Raw genomic sequence first — 21,066 nt, 5'->3', positions numbered from 1 at the left:
GTGAAATTTTCTTACAATGGTTTACTTCAATACTAAATACATTTCTTAGCAGCATTTTAAAATTGTGATATTGTAAAATTCAGGTCTCTGAATTGATAAAGTTAATTAAGCTTCTGTTCATGAAGTTTCTTTATCAAAAAGTCTTGCTCATTTTCCTAAAATTTCACAAAAATATGAGAATATTTTTCCATCATCTGGTAGATTGTTTCAGAAATGTATATCAATATGTGGCTGTGTTAATGCTATTTGGTAGGAAATTACTGGATCTCACTGTATGATTAGTTAAAAGAACATTTTGGGAGAATACAGACATAGAGAATAATAGCTTTTTTGGAAGTATGAGAATATTAGACCTTTCAGATATACTTAAATAATTGTGCAAAATAATTACACTGAAATTTGAAACCAGATTGAGTGGGAACCAGTGTATACAGTGGGGATTGTGCTTATATTATGTATTATGGAGAACTTTTCAGCTCTTGAGTAATATGCAAGTTAGAATCATTTACAAGGCATTGATTTAAGTACAGAATATTTGAAGATGAGGACCATATTCTAAATAGTCAAGCAACTTGATAGGCCTAAATAATCTGTTGATAATTTGCTAGTGTCTACCCGTACACAAGTAATAAAAACAAAATAATCCTGAAATACTAAATATTCACCTGATCCTTAAATTTAGTATTGGTCTGGCTACTCTTGGGGAAGAGCAGAACTTTTGATATCAAGATGATACAGACAATACAACTCTTGTTAACAAAGCCATCTTCGAACTTTATACCAAGAGAAGTCATTGTCTACATTCGGGCATACGAATATCTGTTATTCGTATCTGAAATTCATTACATTTTGGACAGATGTGCTCAGAGACAAAGGTTTCATCCTTTTATCATTGTCCTCAATTTCATAACGTTTGGAACTATATTGGTAATGTGAAGAGAGTAATTTTTTCCCATTACTTTTACCGATTTTATTTTTATTTTTTTACTTTTAATGTAGTAGAAACAATTTTTGACTGTATTTAAATTAATTTGTATATAATTCCTAGTTTCCCCCCCTTTGCTTAATCCAAGACCTTATTTATTTTGCATCATCTTTGTAAAAGCCACCATTTAAAGCAAAATCTGTATTTGTGGCCTTTATTATTTCACTAAATATGGAACTTCCCCCCACCCCCAGGGAAAAGATAATGACTGTCTGAAATATTGAAACTTTCACTGTTTGTTTGTTTATTTTTTTGAGACAGGATCCTGCTCTGTCACCCAGGCTGGAGCACAGTGGTGTGATCATAGCTCACTGCATCCTGGAACTCCTGGGCTCAAGCAGTCTTCCCACCTCAGCCTCCCTAGTAGTTGGGATGACAGGCATGTGCCACCGTGCCCAGCTAATTTTCACATATATTTTTATTTTTGTAGAGATGAGATCTCACTATTTTGCCCAGGCTGGTCTCCAAATCCTGGGCTTCTCCCTCAGCCTCCCAAAGTGCTGGGATTATAGTAATGAGCCACTGAACCTGGCCTGAAACTTTCACTGTTGAATCGTTTGCTTATCAGCTAATCTTCATAAGTTCTCTTTATATTTATTCATTTAAGAAAATTTACATTGTCTCTACAGAAATACATTTTTATCTTCCCAATTTATTTTTTGATTTGTTTTGTTTTTATTGAGCTAATGATGCCATATTGGATCAAGAGAAGCAACTCGTCATAAGTACCCACCAGTGTTTTTCCTGTTCTGGTATGTGATGAATGAGGTATTTATATAGTTTCAAAGTACCTCTTCACAAAACATTACTAATTATAAAGGGGGAGAGTGTAACTTTGCTGTAGAGAAGGCTGGTAGACATCACCTTACTCAGATGGCCAAAGTGAAAATCTGCTGTCATGGAACAAACTGAAATTGAGGTGGGAAGAATACAACATCGTTTCTATCCATGATCTTCCTGCCTGAGATGTATAACCTAAATCTAATCACAGAGAAACATCAAACAAATCCACACTGAGAGAACTTCTACAAAATAACTGGCCTGTAATTTTCAAAATTGTCCAGCCATGAAGGTCAGGGAATAACTAAGAAACTATTCCAGATTAAAGGAAGCCGAAGAGGCATGGCAAGTAATGCAATGTATGATTCTGAACTGGATCCTTTTGTTATAAAGGACATTATTTGAATAACTGGTGAAACTTGAATTGGATCTGAGATTTAGATGGTGGTAATGTATTCCCGTTAATTATTTTGATGGCTGTATTGTGGTTATTAGGGGAATGTTCTTTTGTTTGTTTGTTTGTTTGTTTTTGAGACAGAGTTTCACTCTTGTCACCCAGGCTGGAGTGCAGTGGCACGATCTCGGCTCACCACAACCGCCTCCTCCCAGGTTCAAGCTATTCTCCTGCCTCAGCCTCCCGAGTAGCTGGGATTACAGGTGTCTGCCACCATGCCCGGCTAATTTTTGTGTTTTTAGTAGAGACAGGGTTTCGCCATGTTGGCCAGGCTGCTCGAACTCCTGACCTCAGGTGATCCATCTGCCTCGGCCTCCCAAAGTGCTGGGATTACAGGCATGAGCCATCGTGCCCAGCCTAGGGGTATGTTCTTTTTTGTAATTTATATACCCTAAAGTATTCCATGGTTATGAGGTGCCAAGATAGCAACTGACTCTTAAATGCTTCAGGAAAAGAAGAATTCTTTGTACTTGTAACTTTTCTGTAAGTTTGAGATTGTCTGCAAAAAGGAAGGATGGGAAAAGCTGAAGGTTCTAGAATCCTAATACCTGGGTTAAAAATCATGACTCTACCACTTATTACTTCTTTGTGTCTGTTTCCCCATCTGTAAAATTAGGGTAACAGTAGTACCGTACAATCTTGTGTGAAGTTTAAGTGAGTAAGTTAAAAAAAAACAAAAAGTGCTAAGATCACTGCCTGCAATAGATATTCGCTAATTAAGTCATTTGAGCTTGATGCTTTTACTTTTCTGGGATAAAGTGGCCAACATTGAGTCACTGGTGTATCCATTAGCAGTATTTAGAAGCTTGGACTATTTATTATTTGTCTGTTATAATATGGCCTGTGTACCGATGGAAACATTTCAGTTTAGAAACATGAAGTGAACATTGTGCTACAGGTCAACACATTGAAATAAATGTAGATATTAAATTTTTTATTGGAGTTTAAAACTATTAACCATAGCTGTTTGATTTCAGTTTAATATTCCAGTGATTATTTAAAGGCTTTTTAGCCTGTACCAATAATAAACAAAACCTAGCCTGTTTGTTTCACTCCTAAGTTCCATCTGCCCTTTCACATTGGAGTAATAGCCATGACTCAACATTATTGGTTCCTGAGAACCAAAGAACTCAAACAAATAACTTAGTAACTAAGGTAGCAGCTTTGGAGTCAGATTGTCCTGATTTTGAATTCTGATTCTTTCACTTGCTTTTGACATTGGCCAAGAGGCTAACCTGGCTCTAAGCCTCACCTGTAAGATGGAGATGACCACAGTACCTTCTTCAGAGTTGTTGTGTGCGTGTGAAAGTGCATAGCTCATAGTGTATGCTATAAAAACATTAGCGTACTCTCTACTCTGCCACCCCTGTTGCCCATCACCTTACCCCCGAAAAAAGTCTGTCGAAAGGATAGGCAGATGGATATCCAGAAATTCCATTGTCTTATTTGGGGGGTGGGAGGGGATCGATGACTTATCTTCTATTACTTTTTTAGTGAAATAAAGGCTATAATTTTCAGCTGATGCCTGGCAACTTTTCAGGAAGGAAAACTGCGGGGGCTGGGGGATGGCATGCTAATGAGATGAAGTCCAGTGATGATCATAGCATTTTCAACATTTTCTAGTACTCTGTAGGTATAGTGTTGTCCTTTACATTTTTTACCTTTTAAAAATTAATCGTTTTAATATTAATTAGGACAACATATAGCCATTAAGATGGGAACAAAAAGCACCAGTTAAAATCTGTAGGTTGTTAGGTTTCAAATGCATATTTCTTGTCTTATTTTAATATGTTCCTGGAAATAAAAACATAAAATGTATATAAATTATTTCTTTTGATTAGCCCTTCAGTCAGCTATTTCTCAGGAGAAATTCACATTCTGCCCAACATCAAGGAAACGAAGAAAAGCGTAAGCTCCTCCTTCCCTAAAAGATATAATTTTAGGAGGCTGGGCGCCGTGGCTCACGCCTATAATCCCAGCACTTTGGGAGGCTGAGGCCGGCGGATCATGAGGTCAGGAGTTCAAGACCAGCCTGGCCAACTTTGTGAAACCCCGTCTCTACTAAAAATACAAAAAAATTAGCCATGCCTGATGACAGGCACCTGTAATCCCAGCTATTCAGGAGGCTGAGGCAGGAGAATCTCTTGAACCCGGGAGGTGGAGAGCCGAGACCATGCCACTGCACTCTAGCCTAGGCAATAGAGCGAGATTCCGTCTCAAAAAAAAAAAAAAAAGAAGAAGAAGAAGATATAATTTTAGGGTTTGTAGGGAAGTTGACTATTTTAAAGGATCAGCTGTCATCGACCACCAGAAGGGCACAGGGCCGTATGCTACAAGCTGGGCCCATGCAGGTCCTCATTTCCATGTAAGACTCCTTGGTTGTAAGGTAGTCCCTGGCTACTCCTGCAGTCTGTGAGGTTTTGTTTTTGTTTTAACCTGGACAGCACTCTCACTGTACTGCAGACTTTTCCCAGCCTCTGTGGGAATGGGTGCTACTCAGGGCTTCCTTTGGTCCTGTGTTCACGAGCCGCCAACCCTCTGTTCTGTGCTGCCTGCGAGCCTTGTTGAACATGCCTATAAAGGAGGAGCCTGCACACCTCTGCTGGTCGAACTCTATCAATACACCAGACCTATAAGCAAGAGAAGATTCAAGGAAATGTTCAGGAGAAAAATATTTTTAAAAATATTTCACACTTTTTACCTATAAGGCACTTTTAAAACTCTAATTCTAATTTATTGTTCCTTTCTACTTTTCATATTTTAATTCTGCCGTAATCATTATCTTTCCAGTTTGGGGGAACATGGCTTTAAAGATAGACACCTGAATTGGACCCCAGGTCTCTCACTTATTGGGTATACATTAAATAATTTTAGGCAGGTTGAGTTGTTAATCACTAAACAAGTATTTATTAAATGTCCTGTGTACCAGGCACTGTTCTAAGCACCAGAGATACAACTGTAGACAAGTAAATATGCTATAACATGATTACTATATTCTAGTCAAGGAAGAAGAATAATCAAAATAAATGATGTGCTATAAATATGTAGTGTATCAAATAATAGATATGGGGAAAATAAATTATTCCTATGAGCCTCAGTATCCTGATCAACAAAATGGGGATAACCACTACCTCACAGACAGTTGTCAGGTTAGATGAGATGGCACCTGAGAATGCTTGAGAATACCATGGTAAATGAGACAGTTGCCCCTGCAGCCTCCTGGCAATTTGGTAAATGAGAGATTTCTTCCTGCTAGGATAGAGGAAATATTATTGTTCATAATTGGCTAGAATAACCTGTATGTAATTTATTCCAAGTACATATCTTTTCATTCACTAGGTGCCATTCTATTCATTAAGTGCCATGTAAGTGTAACTTTTAAAAATCAAATTATATTTTCCTATGGACATAAATAATTTGAGAGATGCGATTATTATAGTAATCCTCTTTGCTAGCTCTGTTGGTGGCCATTTTAAATATCTGTAAGGTCTTAATGTTAATTGGGTGGCACGTTTGTGATTATGAGAGCTAATAGGTTCGAACTTAGGCAGCCTGTCATGGAATCTTTTCTCTGGTGGTAATTTTTCTGTGGAAGATGAACACGTGAAATGCGTGTCCCGCCATCACTGTCAGTTCCGATTTCCTCATGCCTTGGTTTCCTCTACCTTGAATTCAATGTTGATTCTGGAAAAGTAAATGAGATTTTCCTAAAATTTTTGAATTTCTGAACCATTGTGTTGCAATAATATAGTTTTACATTTTGGGTTTTCTTCCATTCATTTTTAAACATATTTTTTCTACTAAAAATCTATGATGTATTTCACTTTGCTCTTCCTCCTCCCCTCTAATTTGCCCTTGAGGTATTATCTGTTACTCTATAAAGTATTTCATCATTTTCCCCCAACTTCCTGATTTTTACTGGCTTCGTCCATCTGCTGTTGTATTTTTTACATTTGGCTTTAGCCTCTTCATAATGTTATGAGTAATTGTCAGTTGAATGATTATCTACCTTTATCTCTTTCAACTTGTTCAAGTACAAATATTCTAACTTTTGCACAATTGATGTGATTCCATTATCAGCTAATAGGACTGATACTCCATACACTAAATATTGATTACTTATGTTGAAACATTCTTTTTGGTAAAAAGATGCCTACATACTAGATGAGTAAAACCATAAAAAATTATAGACTTTTAAAGTGAGCAGTTCTCTTGCATTTGAATGGCAAATTCTATTGAAACTGGAACTGCAAGTTGAGGAAAGCACTGAGTGCTAAGGGAATACTCATTCATGTTCGGTTGATTTATTCTCTGCACAGACGGACTGTGGTAGTGGGAGGTGTAATTCACAGCACATTAGCTCTTAGCCAGTGTCACTGCTTGAGTGGTGGTGTGAGTCTTGTGTGCTGTGTAGTGTAATGATGCCTGTATTTCTGCACTCAATTTTTTTACCCCCTTGCTTCAACACTAAGTTGATTTTTAAAATGTGAACCAAAGGGGCCTAGATGTAAAAATTATTGTATGAGATCATTTTGAGAGTTTTCAGTGTGATTAAATATTACTTTTTAAATGGCCTTATTTTATTCCATTTGTATTTTTAAATCTTTAGTTATCATTTCAGTGGGGAAATCTTTGTTGTTGTTTTTCCAGTGGTATATTTAATTCCAGGGTGACTAGCCACATCTTGCCGCAAACGTGATTGTTCATGACATTTTATACTTCTTTTTAATTTCAGTTCTATTTCAGTATAGAACTGGTGGTCAGTAACCATTTCTGAAAAGCTCCTAACTTGATTTCCTCCCTGCTCAACAACCCCCGCACCCTACCCCCATTCTACTTTCTCTTCTCTCTTCCTTCCTTTTCTTCCAGGCACCTGTCTTCTGCCACATGCTCATCAAGCCTAATTGCAGCTTTGGGAGGGCTTTGGGGAGGCCGTTCCTTGGCCCTGCTGTCCCTCGAGGATTTAATGCAGGTGGGATGCATGTGTGGCCCTCAAGCCATGTCAGTGACTGCCACAGCTCCTGGATTCTAAAGGCTGGTCACCTCAGGCCCTAAAGTTGTTTCAAGTCTGGGACAGTTTAGTCTTAGAATAGATATGGCAGTAATAATACATTTTGGGTCATTTTGTCCATGGAAATTAACCTTCTGCTAATTCTTCTGCTAATTTTATATAAAAATCTATGACATGCAGACTGTTTTTAGTCTCTCTAAAATTACAATGCTTTAAAAAAACAATTTTCATGAGTGTTAATTTTTTTCTTTTATAACTGAGTAATATTACTGTCATCAAATTGCTAACTATATTTATGTTTTTAACATCATTTCATTGATACCATTTAAACTTTGACCCTGTGTCTAAATGTTAGAGAAATTAAAAGTGAAGTATTAAGACCCAAAAGGGTCCCTATACCATAGAGCTCTGGAGTTCGTTAAATGTCACTTAATTTTTTTTCTTCAAGTTAGAAACACAACTACAATATACTAAGTCATTTGTCTTCTTAGAATTCTGTTGTTTTTAAAATACAGTGTTTTTTTTCCTCCAGTCTTAAAAAGAGATCTGTGCTCTTGTGTGCAACTTAAGAAATAGGTCACCCTTAATCAAGAAATTTGTTGGATAACACTTGTTACCATTTGGTAGTATTTTCTTCTTGTCCTGTTTTTGTTTTCATTTTTAAACACTATTTCAAGCACACAGAAAAATGCAAGAATACTTTGTGTACTGAACACCTATACAATGACACCAGGTTTAAAATATTGACCTTTTGCCGTATTTATTTCTAGTTTTTGTCTTTGGCCTCATTTATATGTATATATGTGTGCATATTTTGAAACATAATTGAGATCATATGATATATACAATTTTGTATTCTTTTATTTAACATTTTTTAGTATTTTCCCATGTCATTAAATAAATGTTAATGTTTTGTTGCAACACTAAATTTGTGCTAGTGTATGGACAGATTTTCTGCTTTTAAAAAGTGATGATTCTATTCTTGTTTATTTTTACATTATGTTTTCAGTTCTTTTAACTAATATATCATATACTGTAACTTAAAACACTTTTTCAAAAAAACTACAGTTGTCCCTTATTAGTGGGTCACAAATCAATTTAGCAGGTTGCAGTCAGCATTTTAAAAAGGAATAGAAAAGATTAGAGTATTCCTGTAATTCTTTGGCAGAAACTGTGCATATTATAGTCAATTCTTTTGTTTCAGTTGTCTGTATCTAAATTTAAATAACAAATTTAACTAGAGGTCACAGTCATAAGCTTTAATAGGAATCTTATCAATCAACCTGCTTCATGTATGTTAGAATTTGACATCCATCTTTTGTGCTTACATTTTCTGAATAGACTTATTGGAACTGCATTTATGGCAAGTGGGGTAATAAAATAGTAAGGCCGGGTGTGGTGGCTCACACCTGTAATCCCAGCACTTTGGAAGGCCAAGGCAGGAGGATCACTTAAGCCCAGGAGTTTGAGACCAGCCTGGGCAACATTGCCATCTCCATTAAAAAAGAAAATAAATTAAAAAATAAAATAAAATCGTACCACTCACTCTATATCTCTAGGTTTTAACATTGAAAGGGGTTCCTTGCCCTCAAGGTGATTCTTCCTACTCAGTTTTACTTTGGGGTATGTTGAACTTACTCAAGGATGATGATCCCTTGGTGGTGGTGAAGTTGTTTCCTTAATATTTGACTATAAATTTATCAAAAAATTATAATTTGGATTGCTGATAGAAGTTAGAATTTTGAACTCTTATTCATAAATCTCAAAATTTTTCTTTTATGCCCCAATTCTGTCTTTCCACCTCAACTCTCTGTCTGGAAATACCCTTATCTTCTGTTCAGAGTGAGGGTAGCTTTCTTTCACAGGCACTGATGCAGCAGTGAATTCAGTCAGTTCTCCTAAATGAAGAAACAAAACACATAAATATTTATATTAAATATATATTTAATATGTTGAGTTTTCTCTAAAACTTAAATAGACCCTTTGATATGGCATACTTTTTATATACAGTAATTTTTAAAATACAACGTCAAAATAACAAATCTCAGCATGTTTTTTAGAATGTGTTGGGACTTTTCTTGTGTGTGCCTGTCACTTTTAAAGAACTTAGTACAATTTAGGAAAAGGAACTCAAGAGGAAGAGGAACCATCAGTCAGAGCTGAATGGTTGGATGTGGCAAATTCATTGATAACAGGAGGAGAAATGAGGAAAGTTGAGAATAGTAGTAGGTCTGTTTTGGGGAGATGTGTAAGACGGAGAGTTGGCTGGCCTCCTCCTTGAAGCTATTCATTGTCTCATCTTTAATTTTTTTTTACAACTATTCTGTATCAGTTACTCTGCTGGGTGCAGGGCGTCCAAAGAGGACTGAGTGCCTTCAAGGGTCTCACAACCTTGCCGGGAAGTCCTATGAACAAATAATTAAATACCAAGGCCTCAAAGCATAAGCAACTCCGTGCATTGCAGTCCAATTATGTTTAAATCTTGGCACCTCCGTTACTAATTGACTATTGTGAGTAGTAATTATTAAACTTTTTTGAGCCTCCATGCTAATTTTCCTCATTTGTAAAAGGATATTACTAGTTACCTTGCATGGTTTTTGTGAGAATTAGAGCATATGCATGTAAAACAGCAGATGCCTGGCATTATAGTATGTTATCGTTGTTGTTATATTGTTACCATTTTTATTACTCAGTATGTTAAGTGCCAAACTAGAGGTTTATAGTAAGTCCATAAAAGCCCATGGAAGAAGCTTACAACTACTGGCGCTGGTTTCTGTGCGTTGTACTGTTGTAGTTCTCTGCCTCCATTGTGTATGTGTATACATACTTCATTATCTATGTCTGTGGAGACCTTTTATTTGTTTGTAGATAGAATGTATTTCTTCATGTTGGTTACTCGTCTCATTCCTTTAAGTGTAGGAATTCTCCAAGATTCCCGTCCCTTCCCTTCTTTTCTTTTCCCTTCTTTTCTTTTCTCTTTCCCCTAAAAACTCATCTATCAGTTCCTACTGCTTCAGCCATCACTTCTATGAAGATGCTTCCCAACTCTATAGGCACAGCATTTCCAGCTGCCTGCTGGGCATCTCCATCTGGAATTCCTTCTTGCATTCAAAGTTAACATGTCCAAAACTGAACTCATTCATTCCTCATTAGTTCTCCTCCTTCTTTCCAATCCCTACTAACGGTAGCATTATCACCTCCAGCAAACAGGTTGGAATCTTACATTCATCCCTTACCTTTCCTTTGCTTTCTGATCCCTCCCCAATGTCTTCCTCATCCCATCAGTTGGCCACACTAGCCTTTTCCACCTCCATGCTATTGCCATCATTCAGCTTTTCTTCCCCATCACTATTGCCACTACCCTCATTTAGGCCCTCATTATCTCCCACCTGGACTACTGGAAGAGGCTCCTCCTAACTAATCTTCCTTCTCCTTTCCACTGTACGAAACATAGCGCCTGCCAGAGTAACAGGATTAGGCTCAGAGTAACAGTTTTAGTCTTTAGCTCTAATTACATTTCTCCCTTGCAGACAAACCACTTATGCCTCCAGATTTCCTGCAGAATTAAGTCCAGACTCTAAACCTGACTTTCAAGGCCTTTCACTCTCTAGGTTGTCTGTTTTCCTGGACTTGTTTTCCTTCACACATTGCCCAAATTGGTAGCCCCACAGCTCCTGAACCGGTTCTGTGTTCTTCCACCTTCTTGTCCCTGCTTATCTATTTCTTTCTCCTAAAATACCCTTCTTTCTATTCCCATAACTCCATTCCCATCCCCTCTCCTGCTTCTGTTCCCTACTTAGGGAAATTTGACCATCTTTCAGGCTCAATCTGAATGCTGCCTCTACTGTGAGGGACACCTCTAGCAACTAACTGTGCACTGATTTTTTTTCTTTGTTATCTGTTCCTTGTATTATTCAATTTAACCAGGTTTTGAATCTACTATTATAGCTCTTTTCTTACAGCTCTTATTTCTTTGTATACCCTTCATATGTGTTAAAGTGGAATTTAAGAGGATAAATAGAAAAGTGCCATAGTGGTGATTTGAGGATCTGAGATACAGGATTGGATGAAGGAAGATAAATTTGTTAGTAGCTGTGGAAGGATATGATGCAGTACTGCAGTCAGCTATCTAAAGTACAGTGTGAGAAGACAGAGCTGACTTGCCCAAAGTTTTACCTACAAAATCCTTATTTCCATGAAATTGTTTAGCTTTTAGAATGTTAGTGTTATTAGTGTTTACTCTTCATCTGTGATAGATCTAGAGAGGAATTTTAAAGGAGGCCAAGGTCTCCCGAACTAAAATTCACCTTACAAACATATTTAGAGTAATATTATTTAAAATTAGTGATATGCCTATATTAGCTAATTTTCCAGGACTATGTGGTATGCAACATCTTTTTGAGTTGAATCAAAATATTATTTTAGGTTTGGTACATCTCTAGTTTGTCCATCAAGCTACCTTCTTTTTTTTATTATTGACTATTACAAAAGCCTCTTAACTGGGTTCCTCATACTCCCTTGGTTTCCTCCTCTCTTGTCTACCCAAGTCATTTTCTACACTGATGATAAATGATTTTGTTTCGTTTCGTTTTCTAAAATATCTGATTATGTCACTGGCTGCTTAATAAAATACCGCAGCACCTTTGCATTGCTCTTTGGATAAAGAGCAAACCTCTTATGGCCTGTTCATCCTGGGTGGTCTAGTTCCTGCCTGCCTCCGGTTTCATTTCATACAATGCTCTCAGCCTTGCATATGCCCCTCCTTGTGCTGCAAATATACCTCCCTTACCTGTTTCCTTCCCACACCCCCTTTTCTTGCTTTGGATATCAACTCAGTCATCACTTCCTCAAAGAAGACTGACTTTCCTGCAGTTATTTTCCCTATTCTAAGCTCTCATGGCACTCTTGCTCTTTTTCCCTTGTAGCATCTATTACCGGAGTAGTTTTACAGTTCCTCATGATTCGTTTGTTATTACTGGTCTCTTCCATTAGATCGTAAGCTCTGCAAGCTCCACGCCTGGTTTTGCTCACCATTGCATCCAAGCCTAGCACAATATTTAGAAGATATGCATAGAAGGTGTCCAGTCTTATTAATTGAGTGAATGAATGAATAAATGAATGATGTTTTTGTTCATTAGCTTAAAAAACCCAATTCTGTAGAACTTTAATGATAAAGATGATAAAATACCAAATATTGCTTTCATTTATGACACTTTAATGCCAAGGCTTTTTTGATTTTTGTATATATTGTGGAGTATTAGATAATTAAATGTAGTAAAGTGAGGCTATATAGAATCACAGAGTAAGAAAACAACCTCAGATGTCACATATTCCAGGCTTCTCTCTAATGTGTTATGTCAGAGTCTGCGCAGCTTCTTAAACATCTCTAGTAACAAGCAACTCAGCATTACCAGAGGTTACTCTGTTTTTATTTCTTTATTTTGAGCCAAAATTGGCCTGCTATAGTTTCTGTCCATTAGCATCAGTCTCTAAAGTAATACTTACCGCCTGGCTCAGTGGTTCACCCCTGTAATCCCAGCACTTTGGGAGGCCAGTCTGGAAGATGACTTGAGGCCAAGAGTTCAAAAGTAGCCTGGTCAATATAGCAAGACCCTGTCTCTAAAAGAAAAAAAAAATTTAATACTTAGTAGATCTATCTCCTCTCCATAGGGAACCCTTTTAAAAGAACAGACAACTCTCCTGTGCCCCTCCAGATTTATTTCACTCAGTTCTTCCTTTATGTGCTGTGTTCCTGCCACACTGGCTCTAGAAACAACTGTGTCCTCCTCTCTTTCCTTCAGACCTCCACACATAACTGCTTCTCTCTTCAGAACACTTTCACCCCTGCCCCAGATCCCCTGGCTACTTCTGTCTCATCCTTTAGATCTTGTGGAAGTCTCTTTGACATCCCCTGAATTGTGTTAGTTGCTTCTTCTATGTGCTCCCACAGCCCTTATTCTTCCCCTAAAACAATTCGTGCCACATTTTATTGTGATTTTTAAATCCATACTGCTATCCACAAGAAGAGAGGCCACGTCTTAACAGTGCTCCTCATCATATTCTCCACTGTCTGTTTAGCACCAAGCCTGGCGTGTAGTGAGCATTCAGTACACTTTTGACTGAATAAGTTCGAGAACACCAATTTTACCATGTTCTAAGCTGGCATTCATAGATGTGGTGGCATGTGATTTCACTATTTTCTGGTTATGCTACAGCTTGTCAGGGTCCCTTAAGAGAAGCACTGAGAAAAAATGAGTGTTCCGGATGAAATATGACATGTGCTACTTTAAACATATTATCCCTGTAAGTTTAGAATTCCATGTTTTTTTGTTTGTTTGTTTGCTTGTTTTTGGTTTTTTGCTCAGAAGCAAAATTTCGTATTCTCTTTTGGTTATGAGCTAAATTTTGAGTGTAGGCATTATCCACTTATTTCAGTCCTTTTTTTTTTTTTTAAGGAATATTAATGAAGTGAATTTAAAGAAACGGTGTTTTGGAAATAGTTATTTAATTTACTCAAGCTGTTAGTCTGTCCTCCAGATTGTTAAACCACTGACTTATGTGAAAATTAATGGTCAGAAGGTGTGCTTTTCTGAATGTTCTCTTAATTTTTGTCACCCAGTTCATTACAGCTTCTTTTCCTGACCTTTTCAGTAATGCATTTTGAAAGGGGTGTTTCATTATTATCATTGAGATAAGGATAATAATGATTGGGGGGGTGGGAAGAATTCCTTAACTTTTGTTATTTGGGGAGGTAGAAAAGTAAATAACATAGGAGATTATATATGCTAGTAGAGTGGGGAAGACTTTTTGAGAGTTACAAGGAGAAAGAGAGTAGAAGAAAGAAAATGTAAGAGTTGAGAAAAAATAGATCACAAAAAGTAACAAGGAAAGAGAATGTAATTTACTGATTACTTGATCACCGACCGTGTACTTCCACAGTGTTATGTACTTTGGCCTATGTTGTCTCTTCCATACAATGACTATGAAAAGTAGACATCGTTACCCTCATTTTATACAAGAGGTCATAGCCTTAGAGTCACACACACGGCTAGTGAATAACAGAAGACTTTTTCAGACCTAGGTTTGTCTGGTTCTAAAGCCAACTGTTCTAATTTGATGTAGCAAATGGTTTTGTACAAAGGAAGCAGATGGAGCATCACTACATAGCATAATGTTTAAAAGTGTATGTAGACTCTAGAGCCTGTTGGCCTGGGATCAAATCCTGGCTCTCTCATGGTTCTGCCACCTACCAGGTATGGTACCTTAGACAAGTTACTTGATTTCTCTGTGTGCCTCATTCCCCATCTGTAAAATCAGGATAATTGTAGTACCCTCCTCTTAGAGTTGTGAATTAATTTAGTTAATATATAGTAAAACATGTAGAACTGTTCCTGACATATAGAAAGCAATATATAAAGCACAAATACGTGTTTGCTACTGCTATTATTATTATTAGTTTGTGTGTGTGTTGTATGTGAAAGGTCCTGTTTCTAAGAAGTTTGAAGATATTGTTAAAACTGTTGTCAGGGCTGTTAAATCTGTGTGATTTGGTCAGACTTGTCTCAAGGTTTGCCTCTTAGAGTTCTTGCTGTATCATATCCTTAATCCCTGACCAGGCCCAGCCCCAAACACACACACACACACACACACACACACACACACACACACACACACCTCTTTCTCTTCCTTTTCTAGAATTGAAAGCCAATTCAGACCTTCTCTTTATTATAAAAGAAAGGAAGAATAAAGATTCACTATAGGTAATACATAAATAAGAATCTAGTGGCCTAAGTTAAAAGTTGTAATTCTAGCAAAAAAAAAAAATTTTTAAGCTCTTCTTTTACATTTTCGTGTTCCATAATAGGTTGCCTCCCAACCTCCCTAAAATTTAGGTTCGTAGGATTTAAGCAAATTGTTACATGACAGTAAAGAGTTTGGGACATTTCTGATGATTATTTGTTTCTGTTGTGATGTAACTGTATTACTTTAACTTCCTTTTCCTAGGAAATTAGAATTTCTTTTTAAAAATCAGTTAAAACTCTTTTAACTTGCTGAAGATTGCCTACTTGGTTAAGGACAAAATATAAGCAGAGAAAGCTATAGCTGTTACTTTGCAGAGAACCTAATGATTTGTCTTATTTTGAAACTAATGAAAGGTAAAAGGGGGCCCTTTTAAAAATTTCTGTTGGGAGACTGGAGGGGCAAAGATTTTCCTTTTTCTTTTCTTTTTTTTTTTTTTTTTTGGAGACAGAGTCACCCAAACTGGGAGTGCAGTGGCTCAATCTCAATTTACTGCAACCTCCACCTCCTGGATTCAAGTAATTCTCCTGCCTCAGCCCCCTGAGTAGCTGAGATTACAGGTGCCCGCCACCACGCCTGGCTAATTTTTGTATTTTTAGTAGAGATGGGGTTTCGCCGTGTTGGCCAGGCTGGTCTCGAACCCCTGACCTCAGGTGATCCATCCCCCTCAGCCCCCCAGAGTGTTGAGATTACAAGCATGAGCCACCGTACCCAACCAAGATTTTTCTTAAGTAATGGACTAACTCATTATTTTTGGTTATGTTACCTTAATTATTTTAAATTGATTCTTTGTTCAAAAACTCAACAAGGAAGCCTTGATCATTCAGTCAAATATTATAACACTAATTTTTAATATTTTCTTACAACATTCAAGAACTGTACTTGTGTATTATTTATGTATGCTGTAATCTATTTGATTAGTGTTCATGAGCATTGTTCTGAATATGACTTTACTGTAATATATTACCCATAGTTTTCTAATTTTTTAAAATGATGCCATTTAGTTCTTGTATGACAACCATTTGTAATACTTTAAAAAGAAAATGTATTCCTGGGAAGTATTTCTAGCCTCAGGTATAGCAGAAATTATAAAAGTTCAGTCCTCATGGCAAATGATATGCCACATTCTAGGTTAAAGCCTTGTTGTTGCCTAGAATTATAATGCTTGTAAGTAATAAGAAATGGCAACATTTTTCCTGATGGCATTCACTTTCATTTACTTATCAAATAAATTTCTGAGTCTTTTGAATTTGGTTTAATCCTTTCATTCTCTGAGCTTCTTCTCTACCTGTGAAAACAAATCATTTTTTACTACTCCTGTTTACCACCACCATCACCAAATAGTATCACTTCATCCAAGCAATGTGATTTATATGTCATTTTCTGTCAACTGTCACAAACAGTTTAAAACTATGGGTTCTTCTTGTTACCAGAGCAAATGATTAAGATTGTGAGATAGGTTATAGACAGTGGGGAGACCCAGACAGAGGAGAGAGCAAGCCTCAAATGTGAGATTTTTTTTTTTTTTTTGAAACAGAGTCTCAATCCGTCTCCCCACCTGGAGTGCAGTGCTGCCATCATGGCTCACTGCAGCCTCAGCACCCCCCCAACCCTGGCCTCAAGTGATTCTCCCTCGTCAGCCTCCTGAATAGCTGAGATTACAGGCACATGCCACCGTGCCCAGCTTATTTTTCTATTTTTTGTTGAGACGGGATTTCACCATCTTGTATGGGCTGGTCTCAAGCTCCTAGACTCATCTGATCACCTTGGCCTCCCAAAGCACTGGGATTACAGACGTGAGCCACTGCCACCAGCGAGATTGTCACTTTTAAAACTAGCCATGGGCTGGGCATGGTGGCTCACGCCTGTAATCCCAGCACTGTGGGAGGCTAAGACCTCCCAAAGGATTGCTTGTGTCCAGGAGTTCAAGACCAGCCTGGGCAACATAGCAAGACTCTGCCTCTGTTTTTTTTTTTAATTAGCTGAGCATTGTGGCACACACCTATAGTTCCAGCTACTAGGGAGACTGAGGTGGGAGGATCGCTTAGGACCAGGAGGTCGAGGCTGTAGTGAGTTGAGACTGTGCCACTGCACTCAGCCTGGATGACAGAGCAAAATCCTGTCTCAAAAAATACAACCACCACCACCCAGCCATAGATTTCTCTAGTTGTTTCCTGAACTCATGGTATCCTCACATTAATTTTCCTCCCTGACCCTGTTTCTTTTCAGTAAGTCTCATTGTCCAGGTTTAGAAGTGTGGGCATCTTTGTAGCAGTTTTCTAAGTTATCTGATGATCTTGTGAGGGTGTATTAATCCTCTTCCTTCTTTACTTGTTGTCAGGGGGCTTGTACATGACAGCCGGAATAGCCTCCAGTTGAGGGGCTTGGTGGTGCTCCTTATCTCTAAAGCAGCTGGGCCCAGCAGTGTGAACACTTCATGTCAGAACTATGACATGGTCAGTGGGATCTACTCATGGTAAGAAGAATTTAGTCTTTTGACATTGCTCTCTACGTCGTGTTTTCTTTTACTGGACAGAGGTCAGTGAAAATCACCATTCTTTGTCATTCTCTGATTCAAACATAGATTAAAATATATTATAATGTTAAAAATGGATTTTTATTGTTTGTAGTGAGTGATAGTCTTGGCCAACTCTACACATAACTCTGGTAAATTTCTTCACACATTTGTGTGAAATACTTTCATTTCTACCTTGGGCATTTAAAATTTTCTGTTCATCACTTTCCCTCACCTTATGATGTATTATTGTGTCTCTGTGGAGACCTCTGTGCCACTTAGTTCAGGATTTATGGTTTTTAAATCTACTCAAAATGATACCTTGTTGGCCAGGCATAGTGGCTTACACCTGTAATTCTAGCACTTTGGGAGGCCAAGGCTGATGGATCACTTGAGGCCAAGAGTTTGAGACCAGCCTGGACAACAGGTGAGACCTCATCTCTACAAAAAATTTAAAAATTAGCTAGTTGTGGTGGCATGTGCCTGTAGTCCCTGTTACTCAGGAGACTAAAGCAGGAGGATTGCTTGAGGCCAGGGAGGTTGAGCCTGCAGTAAGCTGTGATTGTGTCACTGCACTCCAGCCTGGGTAACAGCAAGACTCTATCTCAAAATAAAATAAGATAAAATAGTACCTCATTGTATAAAGATTGATGCTGCTATCATTTTAAGAGCTATAGTCTACTTTTTTACTGGTTATTGGAATAAAAAATTTTTACATCTCACGCATTTAGATTGAAAAACAAATTTGTAAATATGTATTACTCATTTTTTGCTGCATATAAAATAAAATTTTCAGTTTTGTTTAAAAAAATCACTGGATATATTTTTAGTAACAGCATGTCAGCAATAATTTTATTTAATTCTAGCAATATGCTTGGCACTGTATTAAAAGCCTATATAGATGTAACAATCAACAGTTAGACTTTGGCATATGAAATTAAAACCACCCTAACAATATAGGTGATAAGGAAATTTTCCTCACAAAAAGAAGCATTTCTAGGAACTTTAACTTATGGCTAATTGACCTTGTTGATTTACTTTAAAAATAGATTTTTTAAAAAAAATTTTATTTCTAGTGTTCTTGTCCATAAATGTTTTCTGTTCCATAATATTTAGGGATTACTGTTGCTTGCCAGCCAGAAATTCAATGATCCTTCCTCATTAGCAAGCAAGCAAAAAGATTACTGTTGTGACTATAAATGCCCATTCCTCCAGTCAATATAATTTTTTGTAAACCTTTTACCATTCATTCATACAAATACCCTTCACTATAAGGGATATCTTGTGATCACCTATTCACTCTGAAATGGTTTATATTTGTTTAGTGCTTTTAGGTTACTAAGCATTTTTATGACAGGTATTCCATTTGGTTCTTATAATAATGCCATAGTAAGAGTTGTTAAGCTTATTTTACTCAAGAAAACAGATTCAAAAATTTTGAGGCTTTTTCTGGTGACACAGCTTGTAATGGGGAGAGCTGAAGCTCTAACTGTAGTTCTCATCTTCCCTCCAAACCTCATTGTTGTTGTTTTTTTTTCTTGATTCCATTCTATCTTTCTAGTCTATTTCAAAATATGTATGTATTTCAGTTATAGATCAGACTAGCATTAAATTGGTATGTTTTTAAAAAGTCATCTTGTAAGCATATCTTTAAAAACTTTTAAATGGAAAACTCTTTGTCACATCTTTAGTACATCTACATCCTTCCCCAAAACCTGCTTGAATTAGAGCTCAAAAGTTTACCTTAGAGGCCGGGCTTGGTGGCTCATGCCCATAATCCCAGCACTTTGGGAGGCTGAGGCAGATGGATAATGTGAGTCCAGGAGTTCAAGACCAGCCTGGGCAACATGGAGAAACCCCATCTCTACAAAAAATATAAAAAATTAGCCAGACTACAGGCACATGCCAACTATTCAGGAAGCTGAGGTGGAAGGATGCCTTGAGCCTTGGAGGCAGAGGTTGCAGTGAGCTAAGATCGCACCATTGCACTCCAGCCTGAGCAACAGAATGAGACCCTGTCTCAAAAAAAAAAAAGTTTACCTTATAAATTTTGTAGAAAACTCTTGGCTAAGTTTAGTTGAGATAACTAGAGAAAATACATAAAAATTTAGAATGAGTACTAATTACCTGTTAGTCCCTGGAAAGCAAATGGACCTCACATTGCCTTGTATCCCATGTATCTCTGTTTTTGTTTAGGAATTCCATTGATTTTCAGACTGCTGACTTTGACCCTTTCTTTATTAGTCATCTGCTTGTACATTTGGATAGCTACACGTATAGATAGTGAGCACCTACTGTTTTTTTAATCTCTAATCCTAAAATAATCCTTGTAAAATATTACTTGATACATAGTAAATATTCAATAAATATTTGTTACATAAGTAAATTATTCCCATTTTACAGAAGAGATTACTAATACTCAGGTTAAGACTTATCTGAAATATTTTAGCTAGAAAGTGATACAGTTGGGATTGAAATCCCATTTTTATCTCAAAGTGTGTATACTCTTTCTACTCAGCAGGAACTATTAATCTGTATGCACATGGTGCACTGTGATCTAACCTTGTGTTTCTAAGTTCTTATCTAGCCTTTAGGAAACAATTTCATTGCTTTTGGTCCTTCACATAACATGTTGGTAGATGGTCATTGTAATCCAACCAATTTGACTAAAAGAAATTTGGAAAAGAGTAGGGGTACACTGTGAACATGAAACTTTTCCAAATAACATAAATGGGCTTTATACTCAAGTGTACAAAATCCACAATTACATTTAGGGAATAATCCTGGCATGTAAACCCAGGCTATTTTCTGTAATCAAACTTCATTTAGTAAGTCATTGGGGTGTTTGGGTGTTTTACACACTTGTTAATGTGAAAAAGTAATTTGGTATAGTACTATGAGAAACCATGAATTTGTTTCTCTACCCCTAAAGTCATTTGTTTAGCTCTTGCTTCCTTAATTGTTCAAGTGTAACTTTTGCTGGAGGCTTGTATCTATAATGCCACAGAGAATTATTTAACATTTGAGGGAAGTACTGATTTGGGAGCTTTTTAATTCACCTCCAAACTACTGGGATTTACCTTGTTGGCATTTTTTCTCTCATAAACGTGACTTTGATGTCAGACAATGGGACCTGAGTAAATTACCTGAAGGACCAAATGGGAGTTAGGTGATCTCTTTTGTTTGGCCTAAGGTTATAATTGGTGCTGTGGATGTCTAGTGAACTAATAACAGCCAGGAGAGGCAGAATTTAGACTAAAATGTAGTAACTACATTTTGAAAATCGGGCAGGAAAGCCACATTTATAAAAATGTACCATAAACGTTCACCATAGTCTTTTGCCAACAAGACTGTGAGCTTTATTTAGGCTTATTCCACTAACCTTGACTTTTTAAAAATTGGTTGCAAAGCCAGTCAAAAAAGTGTTACTAAATTTACAATTATCCCTAGCCACAATCAAGAAAATGTTTACAACTTCCCATTCTATTAGTAATAACATATTTTTATTTTGTGTACAAAAG

At 37.1% G+C, this 21,066-nt stretch overlaps 1 protein-coding gene across 3 annotated transcripts in view; it reads left to right on the top strand.

Moving 5' to 3' along the window:
• The window catches only part of PDSS2 (decaprenyl diphosphate synthase subunit 2), a 298,703-nt gene that overhangs the window by 97,754 nt on the left and 179,883 nt on the right, over positions 1-21,066 (top strand). For 2 of the 3 annotated variants that reach the window (XM_008007440.3, XM_008007438.3), the window contains exon 2: positions 17,372-17,506. The exons of the other annotated variant lie outside the window; for it this stretch is intronic. In XM_008007440.3, the coding sequence (XP_008005631.1) occupies positions 17,372-17,506 (135 nt within the window). The remainder of the gene's footprint in view (positions 1-17,371; positions 17,507-21,066) is intronic. 3 annotated transcript variants of the gene reach the window in all.

This window comes from Chlorocebus sabaeus, chromosome 13, assembly GCF_047675955.1.
Source record: "Chlorocebus sabaeus isolate Y175 chromosome 13, mChlSab1.0.hap1, whole genome shotgun sequence".
NCBI lineage: Eukaryota > Metazoa > Chordata > Mammalia > Primates > Cercopithecidae > Chlorocebus > Chlorocebus sabaeus.
The sequence above is the reverse complement of the archived record's forward strand: the minus strand, read 5'-3'. Positions and strand labels throughout refer to the sequence as shown.